The 23,193-nt window shown below is 43.6% G+C and overlaps 1 protein-coding gene across 1 annotated transcript in view; it reads left to right on the top strand.

The window, feature by feature from the left end:
• Nucleotides 1–1,383: 1,383 nt before the first annotated feature.
• Nucleotides 1,384–23,193, top strand: part of ADHFE1 (alcohol dehydrogenase iron containing 1) — a gene marked incomplete at both ends in the record, with an annotated part of 40,262 nt that continues 18,452 nt past the window's right edge. The window contains 9 exons of the mRNA XM_080694930.1: nt 1,384–1,442; nt 6,494–6,531; nt 9,269–9,315; nt 11,080–11,133; nt 11,751–11,905; nt 12,058–12,254; nt 13,867–13,944; nt 15,418–15,523; nt 21,459–21,611. Of these exons, the coding sequence (XP_080551056.1) occupies nt 1,384–1,442; nt 6,494–6,531; nt 9,269–9,315; nt 11,080–11,133; nt 11,751–11,905; nt 12,058–12,254; nt 13,867–13,944; nt 15,418–15,523; nt 21,459–21,611 (887 nt within the window). The remainder of the gene's footprint in view (nt 1,443–6,493; nt 6,532–9,268; nt 9,316–11,079; nt 11,134–11,750; nt 11,906–12,057; nt 12,255–13,866; nt 13,945–15,417; nt 15,524–21,458; nt 21,612–23,193) is intronic.

The raw sequence follows: 23,193 nt of genomic DNA, 5'->3' as shown, positions 1-23,193 counted from the left end.
GGAGGTGACCACTGCCTTCATCGAGGTCGAAGGGACAGTTAATTGCTCTCCCCTCGAGAGCTGTATGTTGGAACTATACAAATGAGTGTTTTTCCCACAACCCGGACTTTAGCTACTTTGGCTGGAGGTTAAGGATGTATTTGAGAATATACGAATTAGGGAAATGATTTGGTCATTTTACCTTTGGATATGGGTGAGGGAGAGTTGGTCATATTTCAGATATAACAGTAGATTGATTTAGCCATTTCATCTTAATTTTATAACAAGCATATATGCTTATCAAGACTGGGAAAGATTACATTTTCCTGAGTAATGTAACTGTTTCCTAAGTAACTATTATAAAGGTTATTTAATAAAAGTATCTGTTTCTAGTGTTGCCCTTTTTTTTGTACTGGGGATGGAACCCAGGGGCATTCTGCCTCTTGAGGTACACTCTAATTAGGAACAGTCTAAGTTGCTGAGCCTGGCCTTGAATCCTCCTGTCTCAGCCTCCCAAATACTGGGATTATAAGAGTGCCACCACCCTCCCCATCTTAACTTTTTTTTAACTATTGGTAGTTGTTTGGGAAACCAGTGACCTGGATACCGGATACAAATTAGTTTTGTTTACTTAGTAAAAAGCACAAATCATTAAATCATGCTGGTTTCATTGAAGCCACTTTTATTAGAAAAACTCAAACCTCTTTTGGTAATATTAAAAGCACAGCTAATGCCTTTTTGTAAGAATTACTGAATACTTTTAAACATTGAACATGTTGATTGCTATAAATGATCAATTGGGCTACCCAAAAGTAATAATTTTCCAGTCGTGGCGCCCCATTAATTCTAGCCACTCTGGAGGCTGAGGCTTGAGAGTCACACTGCCAAGCCCTCCAGGACTTGTAACCAAAGCAAGCTGTACTACCCATGAAAGCCTCTAATGGCATCTTGAACAACTTAATCGAAAGCAAAGCACTAACAACATTTCTGGGGTTTTGTTGTTGCTTGCTTTATTTAGGGATTTTGTTTGTTTTTAAGACTATCAAATTAAGGGTGTGGTACAGGACTGATCCTATAATTTAAAAACGTGGGCTTTATTCTGAAAATACTTTCAAACGGAAAAGTAGCTTTTTAAAAAAAAAAAAAAATCAGTGAACAAGAATGTCCTGTGTCTCTCCTTTTCCCCAAGTCCCCAGTGTGTGAAACGAGGTTGGTGCAACTGTGGTCCTAGTTCTGACTCCTGGTTGGGAGACACACAGGCCACTGCCCGCTAAAGCTTGGCCAAGTGACCTGCAGAGCAGGAGGCCTTTGCAGCCCAGAGGGCGGGGGCTGGAGCAGGGCGCGCGGGATTGGCGGGCCGCGGGGGCGGAACCGGGCCAGAGGCTGCGGAGGATCTGCGGAGGCATGGCTGCTGCAGCCCGAGCCCGAGTTGCCCACTTGCTAAGGCAACTGCAGCGTGCAGCGTGAGTGCGGGCGGGCGGTCAGGGTGGGGCAGGGATGCACCTTGTAATCTCTTTAGATTTCAAAGACTAGGGAAGCAGGTTGTCAGGCCCAGAAAAGCTGGCCTAGACCCACACTGTGGCAGGCAGTGCAGAGCTTGGCACCGTGGCCAAGTCAACGATCCAGTCAACATATATTTGTTGGGTGTCTATCATTTGCCAGAAACTACTCTAGGTTCTGGGGATGCAGCAATGAAAGGCTCTGGAGAAGTTTAAAGACCAATGGAGCATCTATAGTGAGGGGACAGACCAATAACTGGCCTGTTGTAGATCACAGCAGATGGGTGTAGAAGGGAAGAGACCAGAAATGCTGCACTCTGACATGAACAGGGAGTCTAGGAATTAAGTGTTATGATACTCTCCCCTCCAGAAGTGCCAGGTAAATACCTGTTGAATGTACAAGTCCACGTGGGAAAGTTTGGTCTGACAGGTGGAAGGAAATAGGGGAGAAAGGGGGATTAGAGAGGAGATTTCGGCAGAGGGAACAGCGATACCAGAGACCAGGAGATGCAGTTCCAGGATCAAAAGTAATGAGTGGGACATGGTGGCACATGTCTATAATCCCAGTACTTGGAAGGCTGAGACAGGAGGATTGCAGGTTCCTGCTGGGCTGAGACAGGAGGATTGCAGGTTCCTGCTAGCCTCAACAACTTAGCAAGGCTCTCCACAACTTAATGAGACCCTATTTCAAAATAAAAATAAAGCTGGGGATGCAGCTCAGACAGAATGCCCCTGGGTTCCATCCCCAGTACCACACACACAAAAAAAGTTTGCCCCTAGGCGCTTAGGAGGTAAGGATGGAGAAGACGGGGAAAGACTGTGAATAAGGAAGTAGCTGGCACTGGGCACTTGACCTAGTGCAATGTACCAGCCACACACTTAACAGGTACCATTAATAGCAGTAACTCTATCCCTTACGACAACTCTATGACATACTGTATTATTATCCTCTACTATGAATAAAGAAGTAAAGGCTTGGGGAATAATAATCTGTCCAGGGTCACATAGCCAAGCAAATGGCAAAGCCATAAACTCTGACGTTTTGATTTCACAGTCCTTGTTCTCAGGACCATGCTAAGGAATATAAATTGTGTTCTATAGATAACAGAAGGCAAATAAAGCAATATTTCTCATCCTAAAACATTAAATACCTTGAGATACCCTTGGTAAAAGAAAAAGAATTTTCATAGCCAAGTAAGTGTGGAAAACCACCTTAGACTATGTTGCCCTTTTCAAGAGTGAAAATAATCATTAGTACATAAAAGGGGTCTGAGAAATCCTGCAGAAGTGGGGGTGTTGTTTATCTGTGCTTAAATTCTTTTTTCTAAGCCTGTGTCATGCAGCTCTTTATGCGGCATCACCGTATCTCACACAGCCAGCATCAGCACACAATGTGTGTTTGGAACGGTTGTGTGAGGAGGGAGTGTGACATGCGAAGGGTATATCAGCACATTCTGGTGGCAGTGTGGGATGGAGAGGGATCGCCTAGAGGTGCGGAGTGAGATTTGACAGCAGTTTTAATGGGAAGGAGCAGTACTGTGCCATAAAGGACCTTCCAGGCCTTAGGAAAAAGACTGCCCAGGGGAACTGATGAAATAGGATGGTGGGGTGGAGAGAGATTTCGTGGTTCCTTCGAGAAAAGAACAAGGCTAATTTTCTAGAAGCTAAAACCCAAAAGTAGAGCAAGATGAGAGGCCAAACTGAAAGGTTGAGGGGGCCAGGTCTGAACTTTTTCTGCCATGGAAGTCACTTTAAAACAGAGAGTGAGCCGGGCATAGTGGCACAGGCTTGTAATGCCAGTGCTTGGGAGGCTGAGACAGGATCACACAGGTTTAATCCAGCCTCAGCTACTGAGTGAGGCTCTCAGCAACTTAGTGAGACCCTGTTTCCAAATAAAGTATAAAATAGATCTGGGAGTATAGCCCAGAGGTAGAAAAGCCCCTGGGTTCCACCCTTAGTAACACACACACACACACACACACACACACACACAAAAAAAAAAAAAAAAAAAAAAAAACCCAGAGTGATATCTTTGGAACTATGGCCCTACCGACCACACTGAGAAAGAGAGGCAGCCCGGGTACAGAAGCAGCCAGAGAGTTTGTAGAAATGTAGACAGAGACAGCAGCAAAACTAGAGAGTGGCAAAGACCCAGAAAGAGGTAGGTGGATTCAGGCGGAGAAATATTTGGGGCCTTGATGTAGGCTCCAGGGTGAGGGAGAAGCAAAGGTCAGAATGGCTGAAGGCCGCCCAGGACAACCCAACAGGAAAGGAATAGGTAGAGTGGAGAAAGAACAATGAGATGCCACCTGCAGGAAAACGGAGCGTTAGAGACGTCAAGCCGCATGAGGTCAGCCAGTCTCAGAAAGTCAGGGGTCATGTGTTTTCTCTCACATGTAAAAGCTAGCTCGAAAATGGGAAATCAGAGGGACTTCAAATAAACAAAGAGACCAGAAAAGAGGAAGGGAACTAGGGGAGGGAGAGGCGGAGGGCAAAAGGAGGACTGATAAAGGAAAGCGTTCAAGTTATGCTGTGTCCACCCTGGGAGGCATCACTGCCAATCTCACTAGCACGCCTGGGCGGGGGGGGGGGGGGGGGGGGGTCAGAGGGAAACAGACCGAGTGCTGTGTGCAAAGACTGAGTACTGTGTGCAAATGTGTTTGTGTCACTTTGAACCTCACTGTGATATATAATTACAATGCACCAATAGAAGTATATAAAAATAGGGAAAATCTTTTTAAAAAGAAGAACAACAACAATGAGAGGAAATGGGGGAGAAGGGAGTCCCAGAAGCCAAGAAAAAAGCCTCACCCACCCTGGTGTGGGAGGTCTGAGAAGTGAGGATCCAGCCTGAGAGCTGGGACTGACACCCGCAGCAGCCTGATTTCAGAGCCAAGGAATGTCCTGAAGGCAAGAAAGGGAGCCAGCCAGGCAGGAGCAGAGGGTGAGCCAGCTGCAAACGTCCAGCAGGAAACTCTCTGTGTTTGTGAGAAGGATCCAGTGACAGGAACAGGGAGAAGCGCAGTGCAGATGGAGGCCCCCAGAGGGCAAGAAGGCTGGACAGGAACCTCCAGGGGGAACGAGTAGATGAGGTCATCTCAACCTAAGAAAATAGAGAAGGGACTGCGAGAAGACGCGTGTGCTCCCGGGAGCATTCGTGTTGGAAAGCTTTGAGTGTGAACATTTTTCTGTCCTTCCTTGGCTTCTTGGTTCTGCTTGGAGGGCTTAGCCCCCAGAAAGTCCTGGAAAGTAAAGGCCACCTGCAGGGGAGCCTGCCTCAGGCTGGCCTGCTTTCCGGTCCTCTCCTGGAGCCCCCACAGCCGGCAGCCGGCACCACTAGGTGGCAGCCTGGACTTAGGTATGCGTGCCTCTCAACTACGAAGTTCGTTTTGACATCACAGTGCTCAGGAAGTGAGATCTTGAGGGCCATTCAAATCCACCGTTTTTCTTCCTCCTCCCATGTGCTAGTTCCAAATTTGAATTTGGGCGGGATGGAGAGAGGATGCCATGCGTTCAAGTGTCTCCTGAGACGGCACTATAACACTGTGGTACAGGGCACAAGAAACAAAACTGAACCGGGAGAAAGAAGCCAGAGGACCTGTAATCTTAGTTACTTGGGAAACTGAGACAGGACGATCATGTTCAAGACCAAACTCAACAATTTAGTGAGACACAGTTTCAATAAAATGGACAGCTGGACAGATGTGCACGCCTCTGATCCCAGTACTTGAGAGGCTGAGACAGGAGGATTGCAGTTCACCACTAGCCTTAGCATCTTAGGGAAACTCTCAGCAACCTAGGCAGACCCTGTTTCAAAATAATAATAATGTTAAAAAGGTGTTGGGGATGAAGCTTGGAGATAGAATGCACCAAGTTCCATCCCCAATTTAAAAAAAAAATAACAAAATAAAATAGGGCTAGAGATGTAGCTCGGACGGAGAGAGGAAGAAAGGGAGGGAGAGAGCAAGAGAGAGATAAAAGGAGGGAAGAGGAAGAGAAAGAGGAAAAGCAGTAGCAGCATCCAGAGGAGGACTGTCCAAGAAATAGACCAGGTCAAGAAAGGAAGATAACGTTTCTTTCTTGGAAAGGAAATGAGGACATGGAAAATCTACTGAGGAGCCAAATGAGGTGTGAGAAGAGGTTATGGGCTTCAGGGGGTGGGGAGAGCACACTAGTGTGAGCGACCCAGAACCTCCCGAGAAGAGGACCAGGGCAGGTAACCTGAGGCTGCAATTGGGCAGATAGGGTGGGCTTACCAGGTGATGCCCATAAGAGGCCCACGGGCCTAGGGAGGGCTCCTTGAAGGCACAAGTTCCAGAGCTGTTTGAAGAAATAAGGAAATACCTTGAAGATGCAGGCAAAGCACACAGAAAGTTCCCAGAGTTAAGGATAAGCAAGAAGAGTGCAGGTACAGAGAAACTTAGGTCAATTTGGTCAGAGCTCTGAACTTGGAAGAGCTGGGGCCTCAGAGAAACCAAACACCCCCAACTTAAATCTTCTGTGTCCCCAGGAAGGATACAGGCTGCCTGCAGTGTTGTTTTGTTTTGTTTTGTTTTGTTTGCGGTACTGGGGAATTTAACCCAGGGCTTTCTATTTCTGTGCTATACTCCCAGCCCTACTTAGTGAGCAGTGTTTCTCTAAGTTGTGGAGGGCATTGTTAAATTGCTGAGGCTGGCCATGAACCTGCAATCCTCCAGTTTAAGCCTCCCAAGTACTGAGATTACAACCTTGCACCACCATACCTGGCTGCCCACTGGCATTTAATAGCTGCTGCAGGAATAACCAAATTCATGGGGAAAAAATGTCCTACTGCACTGAATAAAGACTCGGGGTTAAGTTTTTGTCTCTCGTGCTTTCTGTTTGGTTCCCCCCCACCCCCATCCTACAGTGCCTGCCAATAGCTACCAGTTTCATAGTCTTTCGGGACCATAATGCCACATGAGAGATACTTTAAGGCTTCTTGGTTTCTGGCAATGAAGTTTCACTCTACACTTTTCTGTTTCTCTTTTCCCCAGATGCCAGTGCCCAACTCATTCTCATACTTACTCCCAAGGTAATTTGCTTTGTGTTTTTACTCTGGCCACAACTTTGGTTTCTTCAACGGACATTTCTAATACATTTGGGTAATGTGTAAAGCAAGAAAAGCAAGGCTGGGGTGAGAGGGCAGTTGATGAAAATAGTTATCTTTTCACTATGAAATTGATAACATATAGTTCCAACCGTCAAGATGAACTGATTTTGAGCTACTGATCACATGTTTAGCCCAAATATATGTTTACTGCTTTTTAAAAATGCTTATCTATTTTAAGTAGGTGGAATATTTGCAAAAGTTAAAAATTCACTAATAGGCCAGGCATGGTGGTGCACGCTTGTAATCCCCGCGCTTGGGAGGCTGAGCCAGGAGGATCACACAAGTTCGATGCCAGCCTCAGCTACTTAGTGAGGCTCTTTTCCAAATAAAATATAAGATAGGTCTGGGAGTATAGCCCAGAGGTAGAAAAGCCCCTGGGTTCCACCCCCAGTAACACACACACACACACACACACACACACACACACACACTCACTAATAGGATTTTAAGAATATCTAGGTTTGGGCTGGGGAGTTAGCTCAGTCATAGACTTGCTTGCCTAGCATGTGTAAGGCCCTTGATTCAATCCTCAGCACTGCAAAATTTAAAAAGAATATCTAGGTTCATCAAATAGAATTAATGAAGATGAAGTCTTTGAAAGGTTGTCTGACATCTCTAAAAGAAAAGGGCTAAAGAATAAAGTGGTTTCTAGGAGGGAAAAAAACTTACTTGTGTTCATTTCAAAACAGCATTCTATGTCATAATAATTAGACATAATGACAGACGTTCTCAGTTCCCACCAATGTCTTTATCCTCACCAAACTCCATTGTCCACAGAGCAGCAGGAAGCTCACTATAGCTTTAGGGTGTCCTCAGAATGTCACATGAATTACTGATTCAAAAACTGATTTTGCCTCTTGGAAGAAAAGGTCAAATGTAAACACTGAGGCAAGGGCTGGAGGTAGGGGAGGGCCTGGCCCTGCGGAAGGACAGGAGGGGGCCCTTGGAGATGCCTGCTGGGAGTAGGACTAGGATGGAGAGGCTGGCTCACCTTTCAAGGCAGCCACAGGGGACTGGGGACTGAGGGGCATCAGACACAGAGCCTTTGGTGTGCTTGGGCTCTGGGCCCTCAGGAGCACAGTTGATTTACTCCACTCTTTGGTGGGTTTCAACATAGAATCAGTAATTTGCTACTTGGGAAGCTGAGATAGAAAAATCAAAGGTTCAAGTCCAGCTCAGCAACTTAGGGAGACCCTATTTTTAAAAAAAGGCTGGAGTTTGGAAGTAGAACACCCCTGGGCTCAATCTCCAGGACAAAAAGAAAAAAGAAAAAAAAAAAAGAATCAGCAATTTGCTATTGGGGAATAAAATGATCATCAATTTAGAGAAAAATAATCTCACAGTTATCTAGGGATCAATATATGATTTTACCTAAACTTCAGTAACAGGAATAATAATAATAATAATAATAATAATAATAATTAATAATAATAATATTTAAAGCCTTGAGAAATCAAAGAAATTCCAATTTTAATAATAGTTCCTTTGCCTTGAGAGAGTCAATGTTAGATTGTTGTCTAGTTCTAATCTCATTTTCCTTAATAAAAATATTGAAAACAATTCTGTAAACTTTTATTTATCTTATGACTGACCAAAACTACTATAAACAATTAGATAAAAACAAAGATAAAACTCATTGATGGGGCCCTGTATTGTTCCAGTATGACAGAAAAATTGTTTTTGCTTTAATAAAAACATGATATTTTGCAAAAGAAGATCCATTTATAATTTTTGTTAAATTTTACCAAGAAAATTATATTTTTATATTTATGTGCTTATTAGAAATGTAAATATCTTAACATGATAAGTTACCTCTGTGGGAAAAATACCTTAATTCAAATAAATGATAATACTTTCTGTAAAAAATATAAGTAGGACTCTAATTAATTTACTAACAGTTGTTCTCAAGCAATTACCCAACTCTTGACTCCAGAGAATTCTTTTTACATATTATGTTTTCAAAAATAGTTTTCAGAGCCAGGCGTGGTGGTGCACGGTGGTAATCCCAGTACTTGGGAGGCTGAGATTTGAGGATTGTGCAGGTTCAAAGCCAGCCTCAGCTACTTAGTGAGGCTCTCAGCAACTTAGTGAGACCCCATTTCCAAATAAAATATAAAATAGGTCTGGGAGTGTAGCCTGGAGGTAGAAAGCCTCTGGGTTCCATCCCCAGTAACACACACACACACACACACACACACACACACACAGAGAGAGAAAGAAAAATAGTTTTCAATTTCAATGGGAGAAATTTTAAATGACTTTATTTTCATAAAATCAGCATTAAGTTAGCATTATATTCTATCTTAAAATGTAGATATTGAGCCGGAGGCTGAGACAAGAGGATCGCAGATTCGCAGCCAGCCTCAGCAACTTGTGAGGCCCTCTACAACTTAATAAGACCCTGTTTTACAATAAAGGAAAAAGTAGGGCTGAGGAGGTAGCTTGGAGATAGAATGCCCATGGGTTCAATCACCAGCACCACATAAAAAAAGATACTTATTTTAATTTGATGTACAATCATTAAGTCTGAAAAAAATATCCTTTAGCAGCAGCTTCAAGGAAGATGCTAATGTTCACTGCTGGGTTATACTATTAAGAAAAAACAATATTTGTGCTTTACTTTTGAGGTCTATTCTGATGCTAATTTCTACATTTCCAGCTCCTGGACTTTCACCTTCTGGGAAAACAACAGATTATGCCTTTGAGGTAAGTTTTATTGATCCATTTTTTTTCTTTATGAATGACCTGAAAAGTACAACAGTATTTTGCTAATATGTTAGTATTTTGTTCAAAATCTCTCATTAATTAATGTTCCATAATCTCTACTTTATCAGGTTCTAATAAAAAAAAGTATCTTGTCAGGATAATGGAATATAAATCCTCTGAGAGCATGAATAAAGTCTGAAATACTGTCTTCTATACAGCCATTAGAATAAACTCTCAATCTATACAGTTTTTAAATGATATATACTGCATGTTAAATCTTTTGTTTTATTGTCATAACCATCCCAAAATTAATTTGTTGAAGCAAGAGTAAAGGAATGACTAATTTGGTGGGTTTTTATCACACTGTGATTACATAATAACTTGTAATTATTTTAGTCCCCACTGCCTCCTAGTCCAGGAGTCATATTCTAAAACGTCACTGGGGCTCACTGAGAGCACTGGCCCCATCTGAAGGGCATAGCCCCTACAAAGCCCACATGATTTCAGCCATGTGGAAATACAGGCCCAGTGTTGCCAGATTACTCAAGAATATAGAAATCCAGGTGATCGTATTGGATTTCTAAAATCCAATTCTTATTATTAATAGCTCTTAGACTATTCAATAAAAAAGAAATAATCTAAATAAATCTAAACATAACATTAATCCAATAAACATGTCTTTGGGCCAAAAATGGCCCATCACCTATCAGTATGAAGGCTCTTCTCTTACCTGTAAACTTTATGACATTTCTTTTTTTTTTATTTTTGGTACTGGGGATTGAACCCAGGGGTATTCTACTTCCGAGCTACACCTCCAGCCCTATTTTTTATTCTTTATTTTGAAACAGGGTCTCACTAAGTTGTGGAGGGCCTCACTAAGTAGCTGAGGCTGACCGCAAACCCGGATCCTCCTATTTCAGCCTCCCAAGTACTGGGATTACAAGTGTGCTCCACTATGCCCAGCTATAATATGACATTTCTGTTATTCATAGTTGTGTCACCAGAGCATAGTGTCTAGAACATAGCAGACACTCGGTAGTGTTGGTTGACTAGAAGGATAGTTGGATACATACAAGTGCCTGCATGCATGCAAGATAGATGGACAGAGGGAAAAAGGGAGGGAGGAAGGGAGGGAGGAGATGGATGGATGGACGGACAGACGGACGGACGGATGGATGGATGGATGGATGGACAAAAAATACACAGAGGAGGTAGCATTTAATCAGGAAATTTAATCAGGAAATAAGACATTTGAGAATTAATTTAGGCGTAGAGATGGAGAAAGGAAGCATTTTAAGCTGAAGGAACAATTGAGAGTTTATGATTTGGGAGGGAAAGAATAAATATATAATTACAATGTGGCTGGAATCAAGCTTCACTTAAAAGAAGGCCAGACTAAGCCAAGTGTAGTGGTGCATGTCTGTAATCCCAGTATTTCCCAGTACTTGGGAAGCTGAAACAAGAGGATTGCAGGTTCAAGACCAGCCTCAGCAACTTAGCGAGACTCTCAACAATCTAGTAAGACCCTGTTTCAAAACAAAACTTAAAAAAAAAAAGGTGTGAGAGTATACCTTGGAGGTAGAATGCCCCCGGGTTCAATTCCCCAGTACCAAAAATGAAGTCTATACTAAGCAATTCATACTTAATTCTCTAGACAATGAGGCATATTTCAGGTTTTTAGAAATGGAGTGGCCAACTCTCTAATCTACCCCACAACTAAATCTTTTTTCTTGTATCTTTCTTTTTTCTTTTTTCTTCTTTCAGATGGCTATTTCAAATATTAGATATGGAGCAGGAGTTACAAAGGAAGTAGGCATGGCAAGTATTTGTGAGGTCTACAAGAAAATCTTTTATAGTCATAACCATCCTTCTATATAAATGTTACAAATCTTGTGAAAACAAGTGATGGTGGATAATTGAGTCCTTGGGATGGGGGGGGGGTGTTCCTGAGGATTGAGCCCAGGGTCACGCTACCTATGAGCTACACCCCCAGTCCTATTTTTTTTTGGGGGGGGGGGCGGGTCTGGAGATTGAATCCCGAGGCATTTGACCTCTGAGCTACATCCCCTGCCCAATTCTTTATTCTTTATTTTGAAACAGGTTCTCACTGAGTTGTGGAGGCCCTCACTTAGTAGCTGAGGTTGTCCACGAACCGCGATCCTCCAGTCTCAGCCTCCCAAATGCTGGGATTACAAGTGTGCGCCACCACACCTGGCTCCCAGTCCTATTTTATTTTTTATTTTGAAACAGGATATTGCTAAGTTACTGAGACTAACACCAAAGCTACAATCATCCTGTTTCAGCCTCCCAGGTACTGGGGTTACAGATGTGTATCACCATGCCCTACTGAGTCCTTTATTTTTTAAGATTTACAATGCTAACTTTTCTGAAACAGTTCTAGTGCAATCAGACCTAACTTGTATTTTTTATTGTAGGACCTACAGAACATGGGGGCTAAAAATGTTTGCTTAATGACAGACAAGACTCTCTCCCAGCTCCCTCCTGTACAAGCAGTTATGGATTCCCTAGTGAAGAACGGTATCAACTTTCAGGTTTACAATGATGTGAGGGTAGAACCAACAGATACAAGGTACTTTTGCAGCATTCTTGTTATTTATTTACTTTAAGCAGAAGCCAGCACATATCACAGTTATTGAAAACTTGCCTGAGGCCTTATTTAATGGCATGACAATGTGTTCCTGAAAACTATAACATAATGACTTTTATTTTTCCTCCTCCAAGCTTCATGGATGCAATTGAGTTTGCCAAAAAGGGAGCTTTTGATGCGTACGTTGCCGTGGGTGGCGGTTCCACCATAGACACCTGTAAAGCTGCTAATCTGTACGCATCCAGCCCTCACTCCGAGTTCCTGGATTACGTCAACGCTCCCATTGGGAAGGGAAAGCCCGTGTCTGTGCCTCTTAGGCCTCTGATCGCAGGTAGAAACTCTGCTTGTTTGTTTCACTTTGCAGCTGGCAGAAAGGCCTTAGGAAAGATGCCAGCTAGTAATTTCGGGGTCTGTGTTCCTAAAACTTTCTTATTAGTTCATTTCAAATCAATGCTTCTTTTGGAGACCAAAACAGATGGTGATTCATTCAATTTTAAAATTCTGATCTTCGTTATTACACAGAGAGAGACAATTTGGGTCAGTGGGAGGAAGTTTGCAGATTTAGGCATCAGGCTCAATATGTGGAGGAGGGGAAGATCCTCGCTGACATTTGATTAGATCTCTCTGTTGACAGCCTTGTCCTCTAAACCCATCTGTTTTGTCCTATTTTGCCAGTCACTGTGGAGCTGAAGGAGAACATTTGCTGTTATTTTTCAATGACTCAACCCTTTCTCCCACATAATGGCTCCTCGGCTGACCTCAGGCTTTGTCTCTTCTCTGGGACATGTGGCCAGCAAGGCCACCTCATTCTGGATGACATCTGCTCTGTGGCTTCCCAGGGCACAGACGCACAAGTCCATATCAAAAAAAAGTCTGTGTTCCACAGGGGACCCTGGAATTTTCCAGTCTTTTCTTCCCTCCCATTTTTATGGCCCTTAGCATATCACTATTTAATGGTTTGTAGGTAAAATGCACTAAATGGCAACTGAGGAATATCCTGTTTAGGTTTGGTCCTCTGCTCTCTGCATCCTCTGCCCCTTTTGTGAACAGTCCCTGTGATGGGACACGAGGGAGCTGGTGGCAGATGAACCGCATTGACAGGAATGAGAAATCAGCAGGGAGCAGTGTAATTGGGGTCTGGCAAATGGGAAACTCTCTGGTGAAACTGTGTCAGCATCACACAGAGGGATGATTAGTGAAGTTTAGAAACTTGACAGAATGACAAAACCACAGAGCCCTGCGAAGGCAGAGCAGGCCTGAGCTTGTTGCCAAGAGGGAATAAAGCTGTCTTTGGGAGACAGCAAATATGAGGGCTCTGCCCGGAGGTGCCCAGCAGCCTATGTTTACGCACCCAGCTGCATCTGCTCGAGCTCTGGCACCGTTAATAAGGACACAGACATAGCACACACATATGACGAACACACATGTGTGTTAATGCAGACACAGACACGACAAATGCTAAACACTCGTGCTTGTACAGCTATACGCAGCATACATATTAAACATGCACACGTGCTCACTATACCTACATGTCAGTGTAACACAGACTTCATACATGAATGCTAACCCAGAGGTCACACAAGCATATTAAATACACACATGTTAATACAAAAACGGGCACCACGCTTACTTAACACACACATTCATGCAGCAGACACAGACATGATGCATGTTAAACATACATATGAATTAATGCAGACATCAGTATGCATGCTAAATATATATGTGTGCTAGCACAGATACACATCTCATACATGCCTGCTAAGGCAAACAGACATCATATATTTGGGGCTTACATACATTTATACACATACAGATGTCAAGCAGGTAGCAGGATCAGCACAGCTTTCTTCTTTAATTTTTTTTATTTATAAAGCTGAATTGAATACTTCCACTGACCTTTAATTAGATACTTTATTAAAATTAATCTTATTTTGTTCAAGTCCCAACTACCTCAGGAACTGGAAGTGAAACTACCGGGGTTGCCATTTTTGACTATGAGCGCTTGAAAGTAAAAACTGGTAAGAACTTTGCCCAGAATGTTTTTAAAATTTTTTCTCTCAACCCCATACCCTTTTTAAAAAAACCCTATTATTTGAAAATGAAGAAGTTGCGAAGTTAAGGAAAAGATATATGCTTATACATATTTTGGTTCTTTTTCCAAGTACATATAACAATTAACTTACCTTTTGGAATTACCTACACAAGCATATTGAAATACCATAAATCTTAATTGGCCCTTCTTCTGCTCATGTTAATGACTGTATGTCAATGATAAATAGATATTTTCTTTCTCCTACACCTTTTTTTACATTTTAAGTTGATTTTACTGAGATGTGATTTTTTACATAATAAAATGCACACATTTAAGAGTCTGGTTTGATGAATTTTGACAGATATATATAATTTTGGGACATGTCACTGTCCCCATAGATATTAAACATCCCCATAATGCTTCACCTCAGCCAGTCCCTGCAGCCCATTCCCAGATCATCTGACCTGTTTTCTGTCTTAGTCATTTTTATCTTCTCTTCTCTATTTGTCATTGACTCTTGGCAATTGTGATAAGAATGTCCCTCTCTTTAAGTCTGACTCAATGTCTACTTCCAGGCTTTAGTAGCAGAACAATTTGACATTCAACTGCAAACTGTGGTAACTTCTTTTAAATTACATTATTCTTTGACATTGTTGTAGATAGTGACAATATTAGCCAACACTTAATTCAACCTTAGTTCTTTAAAGACTTATACATAATATTATCTCATGTAATCTCTAGACCAGCTCTGTGCGGGATGAAGGCCCTGGGTTAGTTTTATGACAGTCTAATTTTAAAGAATTCAGAGAGGCTAAGCAACTTGCCCAAAGACACAAAGTAAGTGGCGGAGCAAGGACCAGTGATGTGCTAGTAAAAACCCAGTGTAATTCATGATAAACCCGCCCTGATCTGTAGTGTTTGTTAATTTCTATGATGTAAGCATGGCCAATGATGAGTAGGGACAAGATGTATTTGCCTGGTTCCCTGGAATCCAGTAGGAAACAGCTTCAGCCTACCACCAAACAAAACAAAACAAAACAAAACAAAACAAAACAAAAACCCGCAAGTTTCTGACTCCAAATCTCTCCCCACTGCTTCTTGGTGCCACCCTAGATGAGAATGAACATTTTCTCATACTTCTTTTAGACTAATATATTATCCTAAAGTTATTTAATTTTTGAAAAATGGTACCCATGCCTTTCACCTCCTTTAAAATCTTTATGTTTTGCCAGGCGTGGTGGCGCATGCTTGTAACCCCCGCGCTTGGGAGGCTGAGACAGGAGGATCACACAGGTTCAAAGCCAGCCTCAGCTACTTAGTGAGGCTCTCAGCAACTTAGTGAGGCCCTGTTTCCAAATAAAATATAAAATAGGTCTGGGATTATAGCCCGGAGGTAGAAAGCCTCTGGGTTCCACCTCCAGTACCACCAAAAAAATAAAATAAAATCTTTATGTTTTAGGCATTGCTTCACGAGCCATCAAACCCACACTGGGGCTGGTCGATCCTCTGCACACCCTCCACATGCCTAGCCAGGTGGTCGCCAACAGTGGCTTCGATGTGCTCTGGTAGGTGCTGGGGCCACCTAGGGGTACGAAGTCCCCAGACTACTTCATTGCCCAAGTGTCTGTGTGGGCACTCAATAAGCCGTCATTGTTGACCACCCTACAGCTCCCCTTATATAGGCTGCCAATATTTCCTTTCCAGGATGACAGGACTGAAGGTAAAGGTGGTCATTAGGTGCAGTCCAGTGTGAGCTCTAAACCTGCCCTTCAGGCTGGACCGTCTCACCCCAGCCCCAGCCCCAGCTGAGGGTCTCAGAGAGAGGTGCAGCTTGAGGAGGTAGACAGTGTCTCAGGACCACCACCACCAGAGCTCACTCCAGGGGAGGTCCAGGGCTGTGCCACGGAAGAGGGCAGGGGAAGGAGCCGGCGTGTCCAGAACATCGGCTCTTCACACATATCATGGCTTCCTTGCTGCGCTGTACAATGAGAATTTCACTGATAGAAAACTAGGGCCTTGCCCAGAGTCTCCCAGTCCGCTCTCTTGGCTTCAGCTGCACTGTGCCCACAGCTCCCAGTCAGCGAGCCCACAGACCTCTTTCCTGAACTCCAGACCCTGAGTTCCAGGGCCTCGCGGAGGTCCACGGGTGCTTCACATTCAACACATCCCAACCCGCTCCTGTTCATCTGTGCACACATGTACATTTTGTCCCACTTTCATGCCTTTGAAATCAAGACATATCGAGTCAGGCGTGGTGGCGCACGCTTGTAATCCCAGCATTTGGGAGGCTGAGACCTGAGGATCACAGTTCGTGCACAGCCTCAGCTACTTAGTGAGCCCCTCTACAACTTAGTGAGACCCTGTTTCAAAATAAAGAATAAAAAATGGGGTAAAGGGTGTAGCACGGAGGTGGAATGCCCCCCTGGGTTTCATCCCCAGACCCACAAAAAAAAAAAAGAAAAGAAAGAAATCAAGACATATCTTAAAATCTATGGATGGCAGTATGGTTTTTATCCTCAGAAGTACATCTTTTAAATGGTTCATCTTAAACCAGGTGCGGTAGCACATACTTATAATCCCAGTACTTGGGAGGCTGAGACAGGAGGATTGCAGTTTGGAGGCCTGCCTCATCAACTTAGTGAGACCCTGTTCTGTTTCAAAATTTAAAAAAAGGGCTGGGAGTATAAGTCCCAGAAAGCTTCTGGTTTGATCCCTAGTACCAAAAATCATAGTCTCAATAAGCTTCCGGATTTCAATAGGACAATCACACACACAGGAGTATGCATAGATGTGTGCACACGCATACCCTCCTACCTTGCATGTCTTTTCGGGGGCTTCTAGGCCTACTACCTGACAGCCAGACTCCTTAAGCCTCAGCTGGCCCCCGTGCTCGGCTCTTTATCTGCTTAGAGAACTTGCCCTTCAATTTCACAGGAGCATCTGCTCCTCAGGGGAGCCCCGCCGGCCTTCCCTCCCTCTCCTCAATTACAATTGGCCACTCATCCTTTACTGTCCACTGGGTGGCCTGCTTGCTGCTTCTGAGACAACCTCTCTTCCTGACCTAGCTCTCCATGCACTGTGAGCGAGGTGAGGACAGGACCATCTTACTGTCTTCTCTAGCCTTACCTTAGGCCCAGTGACTGTCACATCATAGGTACTGGATTAATTGCTGTTGAGTGATATTCTCGTAAGCAGGAGATAACAGAGTTAAGATCCACGTCTAGCTCTATCCATGACCCTGCTCTGCTTCTCCCGCTGTGTTCTACTGTTTGCCAAAAAGACTGTAGGAAATTGCCTCCAATTAATCAATATTGTCAGAAATTTGATGTTATTTCCTAATTACCTGGAAATAAGGGAAATAAGATTACTCTTCCTAACCATAAAGTAGATAATAAATATACAATGGCCCAAAGCAGTCATCTATAAGGGAATGACTCACAGGCCCAAAGGCTTCACTGTCAATCAAAGGAGGAATCAATGTAGAGGGAAGGAAAATGATGGTACTTCCTTGTGTTGGTCAGCTTTCTGACGCTAAGACAAAATGCTTGAGACAATCAACTTAAAAGGAGGAAAGGCTTATTTTGGCTCATGGTTTCAGTTCCTGACCACTTAGCCCTGTTACTTTTGGCCTATAGCAGCAGATCATGGTGGGAGTATATGGCAGAGTATGCAGCATGTTCATCTCATGGCTGCCAGGAAGCAGAGAGAGAGAAAGGAAGGAGGCGGGGTCCCAATATCGCCTTCAAGGGCGTGGTCCCAGTAACCTAACTTCCTTCCACTACACCCCACCTTTTAAAGACTCTACCAGCTGCCAACAGGGTCATGTGCTAGGGACCACATTTTCAACACAGAGACCTTTAGAGTACACTCAAGATACAAACTGTAGCATTACTTTTCCAATGACTGTCTGAATAAGAGAACGCTTACCCCAAGGAATCTGCCCCTAAGGCTTCGTGGACTGTTCTTAAGATGAACACAGCCATGCTTTAAACCTTGGAAGTAATTCCCCTGTGAGGACTCCATGGTCCTCTGATCACAAGTCAGCTATCTCGAGGCTTGCCTGTAGGGAATGAAGGTGCTAGGAGACTCAGGTATCTGCCAACCTTAGCAGTTGCATTCCTCTCTGTAAATCAGTAATCTGTCTCCCAGGTTTTACACATCATTTCTGTTAGCTCAGCTCAGTGAGTGAGGAACAGATCTTCTCCTGGATTGAGAATCTAGAGGCAAAGGAGGCCAAGGTCAGATGGGGGCCACGGTGAACTCCTCAACCCCACGTACAGCTTCATTCTTGCCTTGCTCATACATTCCCTGTGTAGAACCACAAAGCCACAGCGTCTACCTACCCACAGATTAAAAACATTCCAAAGCTTTGTTCAAAAGGTGGTTTCTGATTCTCACAGTAGAAGAGAATAAATCCTCTGTCCTGAGACTGAAAAGTATAATTTATGTAAAAGTAGTTCCTGGCAGATGATGTCCCACTGCATCACTGATCTAGATGGTTTTGTCTAATCTCATCTTCTGCAGTTGGGGAGCCAGGCTCCCTGGCAGACCAGCAGAAAGGCAGCTCTGACACCTAGTTCTTGAAAGAGCCAACCTTGAGTTTGGGATACATAAGAAAAAAATAATCAGATTTCTTTTTTTTTTTTTTTTTTTTTGCGGGTCTGGGGATGGAACCCAGGGGCATTTGACCTCCGAGCTACACCCTCTGCCCTATTTTTTATTCTTTATGTTTGAAACAGGGTCTCACTGAGTTGCAGAGGGCCTCACTAAGTAGCTGTCCGCGAACTGAGATCCTCTGTTCTCAGCCTCCTGAATGCTGGGATTACAAGCGTGCACCACCACACCTGGCTAGAGTCAGATTTCTTAAAATAAGAGTTACTAATAAGTTTTACAATGTCCCAGACACTGTTCTAAGTACTTGGCATGCGTCAACTCACTCACTTCCCACAGCTACACCAGGAAGCAGTGCTGTCATTTACCCTTGTGACTGAGTCACAGGAAGGATGGTGCCTCTCCCCAGGCCCACAGCAGGAAGATCCAGTGGCAAGGTGTACAGCGGCACAACTGACCCACGGTCTGGGTTCTGCCACTACACCATACTCTTAACAGGAGTCTGTGTAACTGTACTATCCCCTCCTTTGGTGACATGGTATTTGATCCATGTGGAGGGTATAAAATGATGTGTTGCCGACTAATCTCAGTTGGGTCGTTATTGTCAGCTCCCGGTCAAATCCTCAGAAAGATGGGGCAAAAGGCAGGTGGAGTTCTGCAGAAGGCTATCTGCAGCAATTCTTTCCCCTCTATGAATTCCCTAAGTTTTTAGGTACGGCGCTTGGGAAAGAATTTGAGGTGGACAAAGGCTTCTTGAGCCAATGACAATTTATTACAGGAACCCAGAGAAATTTATACCCTTCACCAGTGAGATTAATAATAGGAGAAAAAAGGGAAGGGGGGCAATCACAGCAAAACAATAGTAAATTACATATAAACAAAGTAAATGACTAGTCCAGCATTTAGGAGATAAGCTCTGGATCTTTCTTCCGATATTGCAGCAGGGCAGGTCCAAAGGTAAATTCCAAAGGCAATACAGGCACGCCCAAGGCCCAGGGCTTGGAGAATACGCCTTCTCATGGAATCTTCTTTTGCTTTCTTTTTTGAAGTTTCCATCTATATCCATATGACAAGCATGGGGAGCTGTGGCGGTCCAGGGAGATGCGATGGGAGCCTCTCAGATCTCATCCGCTTTGCCTTCTGAAGTCTGAAAGCTTACAAAAACTCACAACACAGCTTGGCAAATAAGACACCACAAATAACACTGTGAAGTTCTTGGATTTAGTTGTCAAATGTATTTCCTTGACTGCTGAACACTCTTTTTTAGACAAAAAGCCTATTAAAGGCCTATTGGTCTCTAAGAATCCATTTCCTTATCACAAACCCTCTGCAACCTGCTTCTAACTTTCTAATTCCTTTCTTTCCCAGTCGGGACGTTCTTATGATAAGCTCTTCTTCATGAAAAAGTGCTTTCTTACTCTTACGGTATTTCCTTTCCTTCATACGTATATATTTAGAATATCTGTCCTTTATTTTGTCATTTTCATTTCTAGCCATGCGGCATTCTCCCTGTTTTGGGGAACGCTCACACTGGGCGTGAAGGTCAACAATCTTTCTCCTTGGCTCTATTGTATTTTGGCAATTAAGCTGTCCTTCAGTCAAATTGCTTTGAAGTCACACCCAAAGTTTCTAGGCAGGGTCTCAAGGGTAAACAAAGTTTCCTTAAACTGAGCTATCGGTTACCGGAGTTAATAGCTTAACCTAGTGATAGGAGTGAGGATCGGAGACCCTTTGTGATTGCTGCAGCTGGAATGCTTATCACAGCATCTGAGTTCTGGCCAGTTTTTTCCTTACTATTGAGCAAAGCCAAGGACGTTTATTTCCACGGACTCAATTTCTGATCTCACATCATCAGAGCAATTCGTGTAGAGAGTTAAAAGAATACCAAGAGAATAATAGTTATGAAGGATATCTAAAGTGGGGGATATTTTCTGCCAGAGACGATACCTCTTTCTCGGGGCTTTTTGCCGATAACTATGTGGAGTGGGGGTCCTCAACACATAGATGCCGAGGCAGCAGGATGTCTTGGCAATGATGGATATCTTCTACAGAGAAGTCATCTTTTACATTCAGAGCTTTTTCCCCCATGGATCAAATGTTTAATAATTCAGCATCACAATGACTTATTTACCCTGGGAAAGAATAATATGTAATCTTTTAAAATTTATTCTTAATTGATACCTTAAGAGACAAAAGTTGTACATGTTAGTGTGGCACCGCGTTTTGGTTTGCTGTGTGTACACATCTGTGTGATCAAGTGAGACATATCAAGCACTTATCACTTCTCTGTGGAGAAAACGTTCAAAGCCCTTCCTTGTAGCTTTTTGAGATACACAGTCCACAGTCACTGTCCTTGATTGTTGCACAGTCTCCCTCCTCTGTGCAACATATTCTAGGGCTTCTTAACTCCTACTTAAATGTAATTAAGTACCCATTGGTCAATATTGATCGCTGTAGTGCTGCTAATGTGAATTTGACTATCTTAATCTCTGTACTAAGCGATGACTATCACAGACAAGAGGCTGGCTGGTGGAATATATTGTGATCATCAGTGCTAAACAGCATATCTGCAGTAGAGTACATGATAGTTTGTGCTTGGTCAGGGGGAAGAGGAAGACAGTGCTTTCATCCTGTGTATTTATTTATTTATTTATTTAGTGGTACTGTGTGTGGAACCTAGAGGCTTTCTACCTCTTGGCTATACTCCCAGATCTATTTTATATATTATTTGGAAACAGGGTCTCACTAAGTTGCTGAGAGCCTCACTAAGTAGCTGAGGCTGGCTTGGAACCTGTGCGATCCTCCTGTCTCAGCCTCCCAAGTGCAGGGATTACAAGTGTGCGCCACCACGCCTGGCTCATCCTGTGTATTTTAAATATTTCTTATTAGCCATGCCCTGGAGTCCTACACTGCCCTTCCCTACCACCTGCGGAGCCCCTGTCCTTCCAATCCCATCATGCGACCAGCATACCAGGGCAGCAACCCAATCAGCGACATTTGGGCTGTTCACGCACTGCGGATTGTTGCTAAGTACCTCAAGAGGTATGTCACCCCGAGGGCATAGAAACAGAACAGGAAAACTACATCCTGCCCTCACGTGAAACATGACATCCTGAGCAGGTCTGGTCACCACGTCGGCCCATGGACGTGGAGGAACCCAGGCACCATGTGCTCTGAAGGCATCGGAGGAGGAGCTGAGAGCTGGGCTCTTGAGTCTGAAAAGGCAAAGCTGCCCAGGGACAGAGGGAAGCCCCTAATTTATGAAGGATGTAGATACCATAAATGGGCTTGTTCTTCAAAGCCTCACAGCCCAAGCCAGGATGAGGCCAGATGTCTTTTGAGACTCAGCTCCCTGTGCAAAATAGGTAGATGTTGGTTGTGCCCACCCAGGTCCTCCCAAAGGTACATAGAAGCCACCCATCGAGTCAACTCTCCTGACCTAAATTTAAGAAAGAAATGTGTAGAGATTGCTGATCCAGGAGATATAAGAAGCTAAAAATGTAAAAGGATTTCTAAAAGGTTCTGAAATTTTTAAGAATTAATATACAAACCAGATGCAGTGCTAGACACCTATAGTCCTAGGTACCGGGGAGAGAGAGGAGGGCACCCAGGAGCTCAAAGCCAGATGGACAATGCAGTGAGATTTTATCTCTAAAAATAATTAATTAAAAGATTAAAGACTTAAAATACATGTATTTATAGCTATGGGTCATGAGAGAAGAAATAGCAAAAGGCTCCTGGGATGGCCAACATACAGTGTCCCTCAGTGTCCTTGGGACACTAATTTCAGGACTCTAACACCAAAGTCCACAAACACTCAAGTCTCCTTTATGAAAAGGGGCATGGCATTTGCACACGTCTCTGTATTGCTTGCAATACTTCATACAGTGCAACTGCTGTGTAACCAGTTGTTACACTGTATTTAGGGAGTATGGACAGAAGAAGCGCATGCATGTGTTCTCTTCAGGTGTGGTTTTTTTTTCTGGATGTTTTCCATGCCTGGTGAGTTGAAGGGGTTGGTGCAGAACTCACAGTATGGATGGCCAACTGCACTCAAAGATGAAACACGACACCAGAGGCATAGAGCAGCTCCACTGGAGAGGGGCTTTGGAGTCACATTTTGTAGTAGAACAGAGATGGGGAAGCAACATGGGAGACCCTGGGAAACACAGCAGCATTGGACTAGATAAAAGCAGACAAAGATAATGGTGAGCCAGTTTGTTTGACAGGGACAAAAGGGTTGGCAGAAGCCAGGTGTGGTGGCACACATTTGTAGTCCTAGTACTTGGGAGACTGACAGTAGGATCACTGGTTCACGGCCAGCTTCAGCTACTTAGTGAGGCTTCCACAACTTAGGGAGACCCTGTTTAAAAATATAAAGGATAGCCAGGCGTGGTGGTGCATGCTTGTAATCTCTGCACTTGGGAGGTGGAGACAGGAGGATCGCACAGGTTTGAAGCCAGCCGTGCTGGCTTAAGAGACCCTGTTTCCAAATAAAATATAAAATAGGTCTGGGAGTGTAGCCCAGAGGTAGAAGGGTTTCATCCCCAGTACCACAAAAGAAAGAAAGAAAGAAAGAAAGAAAGAAAGAAAGAAAGAAAGAAAGAAAGAAAGAAAGAAAGAA

The sequence above is a fragment of the Muscardinus avellanarius genome, assembly GCF_963383645.1.
Source record: "Muscardinus avellanarius genome assembly, chromosome: 4".
NCBI classification, from domain to species: domain Eukaryota; kingdom Metazoa; phylum Chordata; class Mammalia; order Rodentia; family Gliridae; genus Muscardinus; species Muscardinus avellanarius.
Note: the sequence above shows the minus strand (reverse complement) of the source record. Positions and strands in the feature narration are given on the sequence as shown.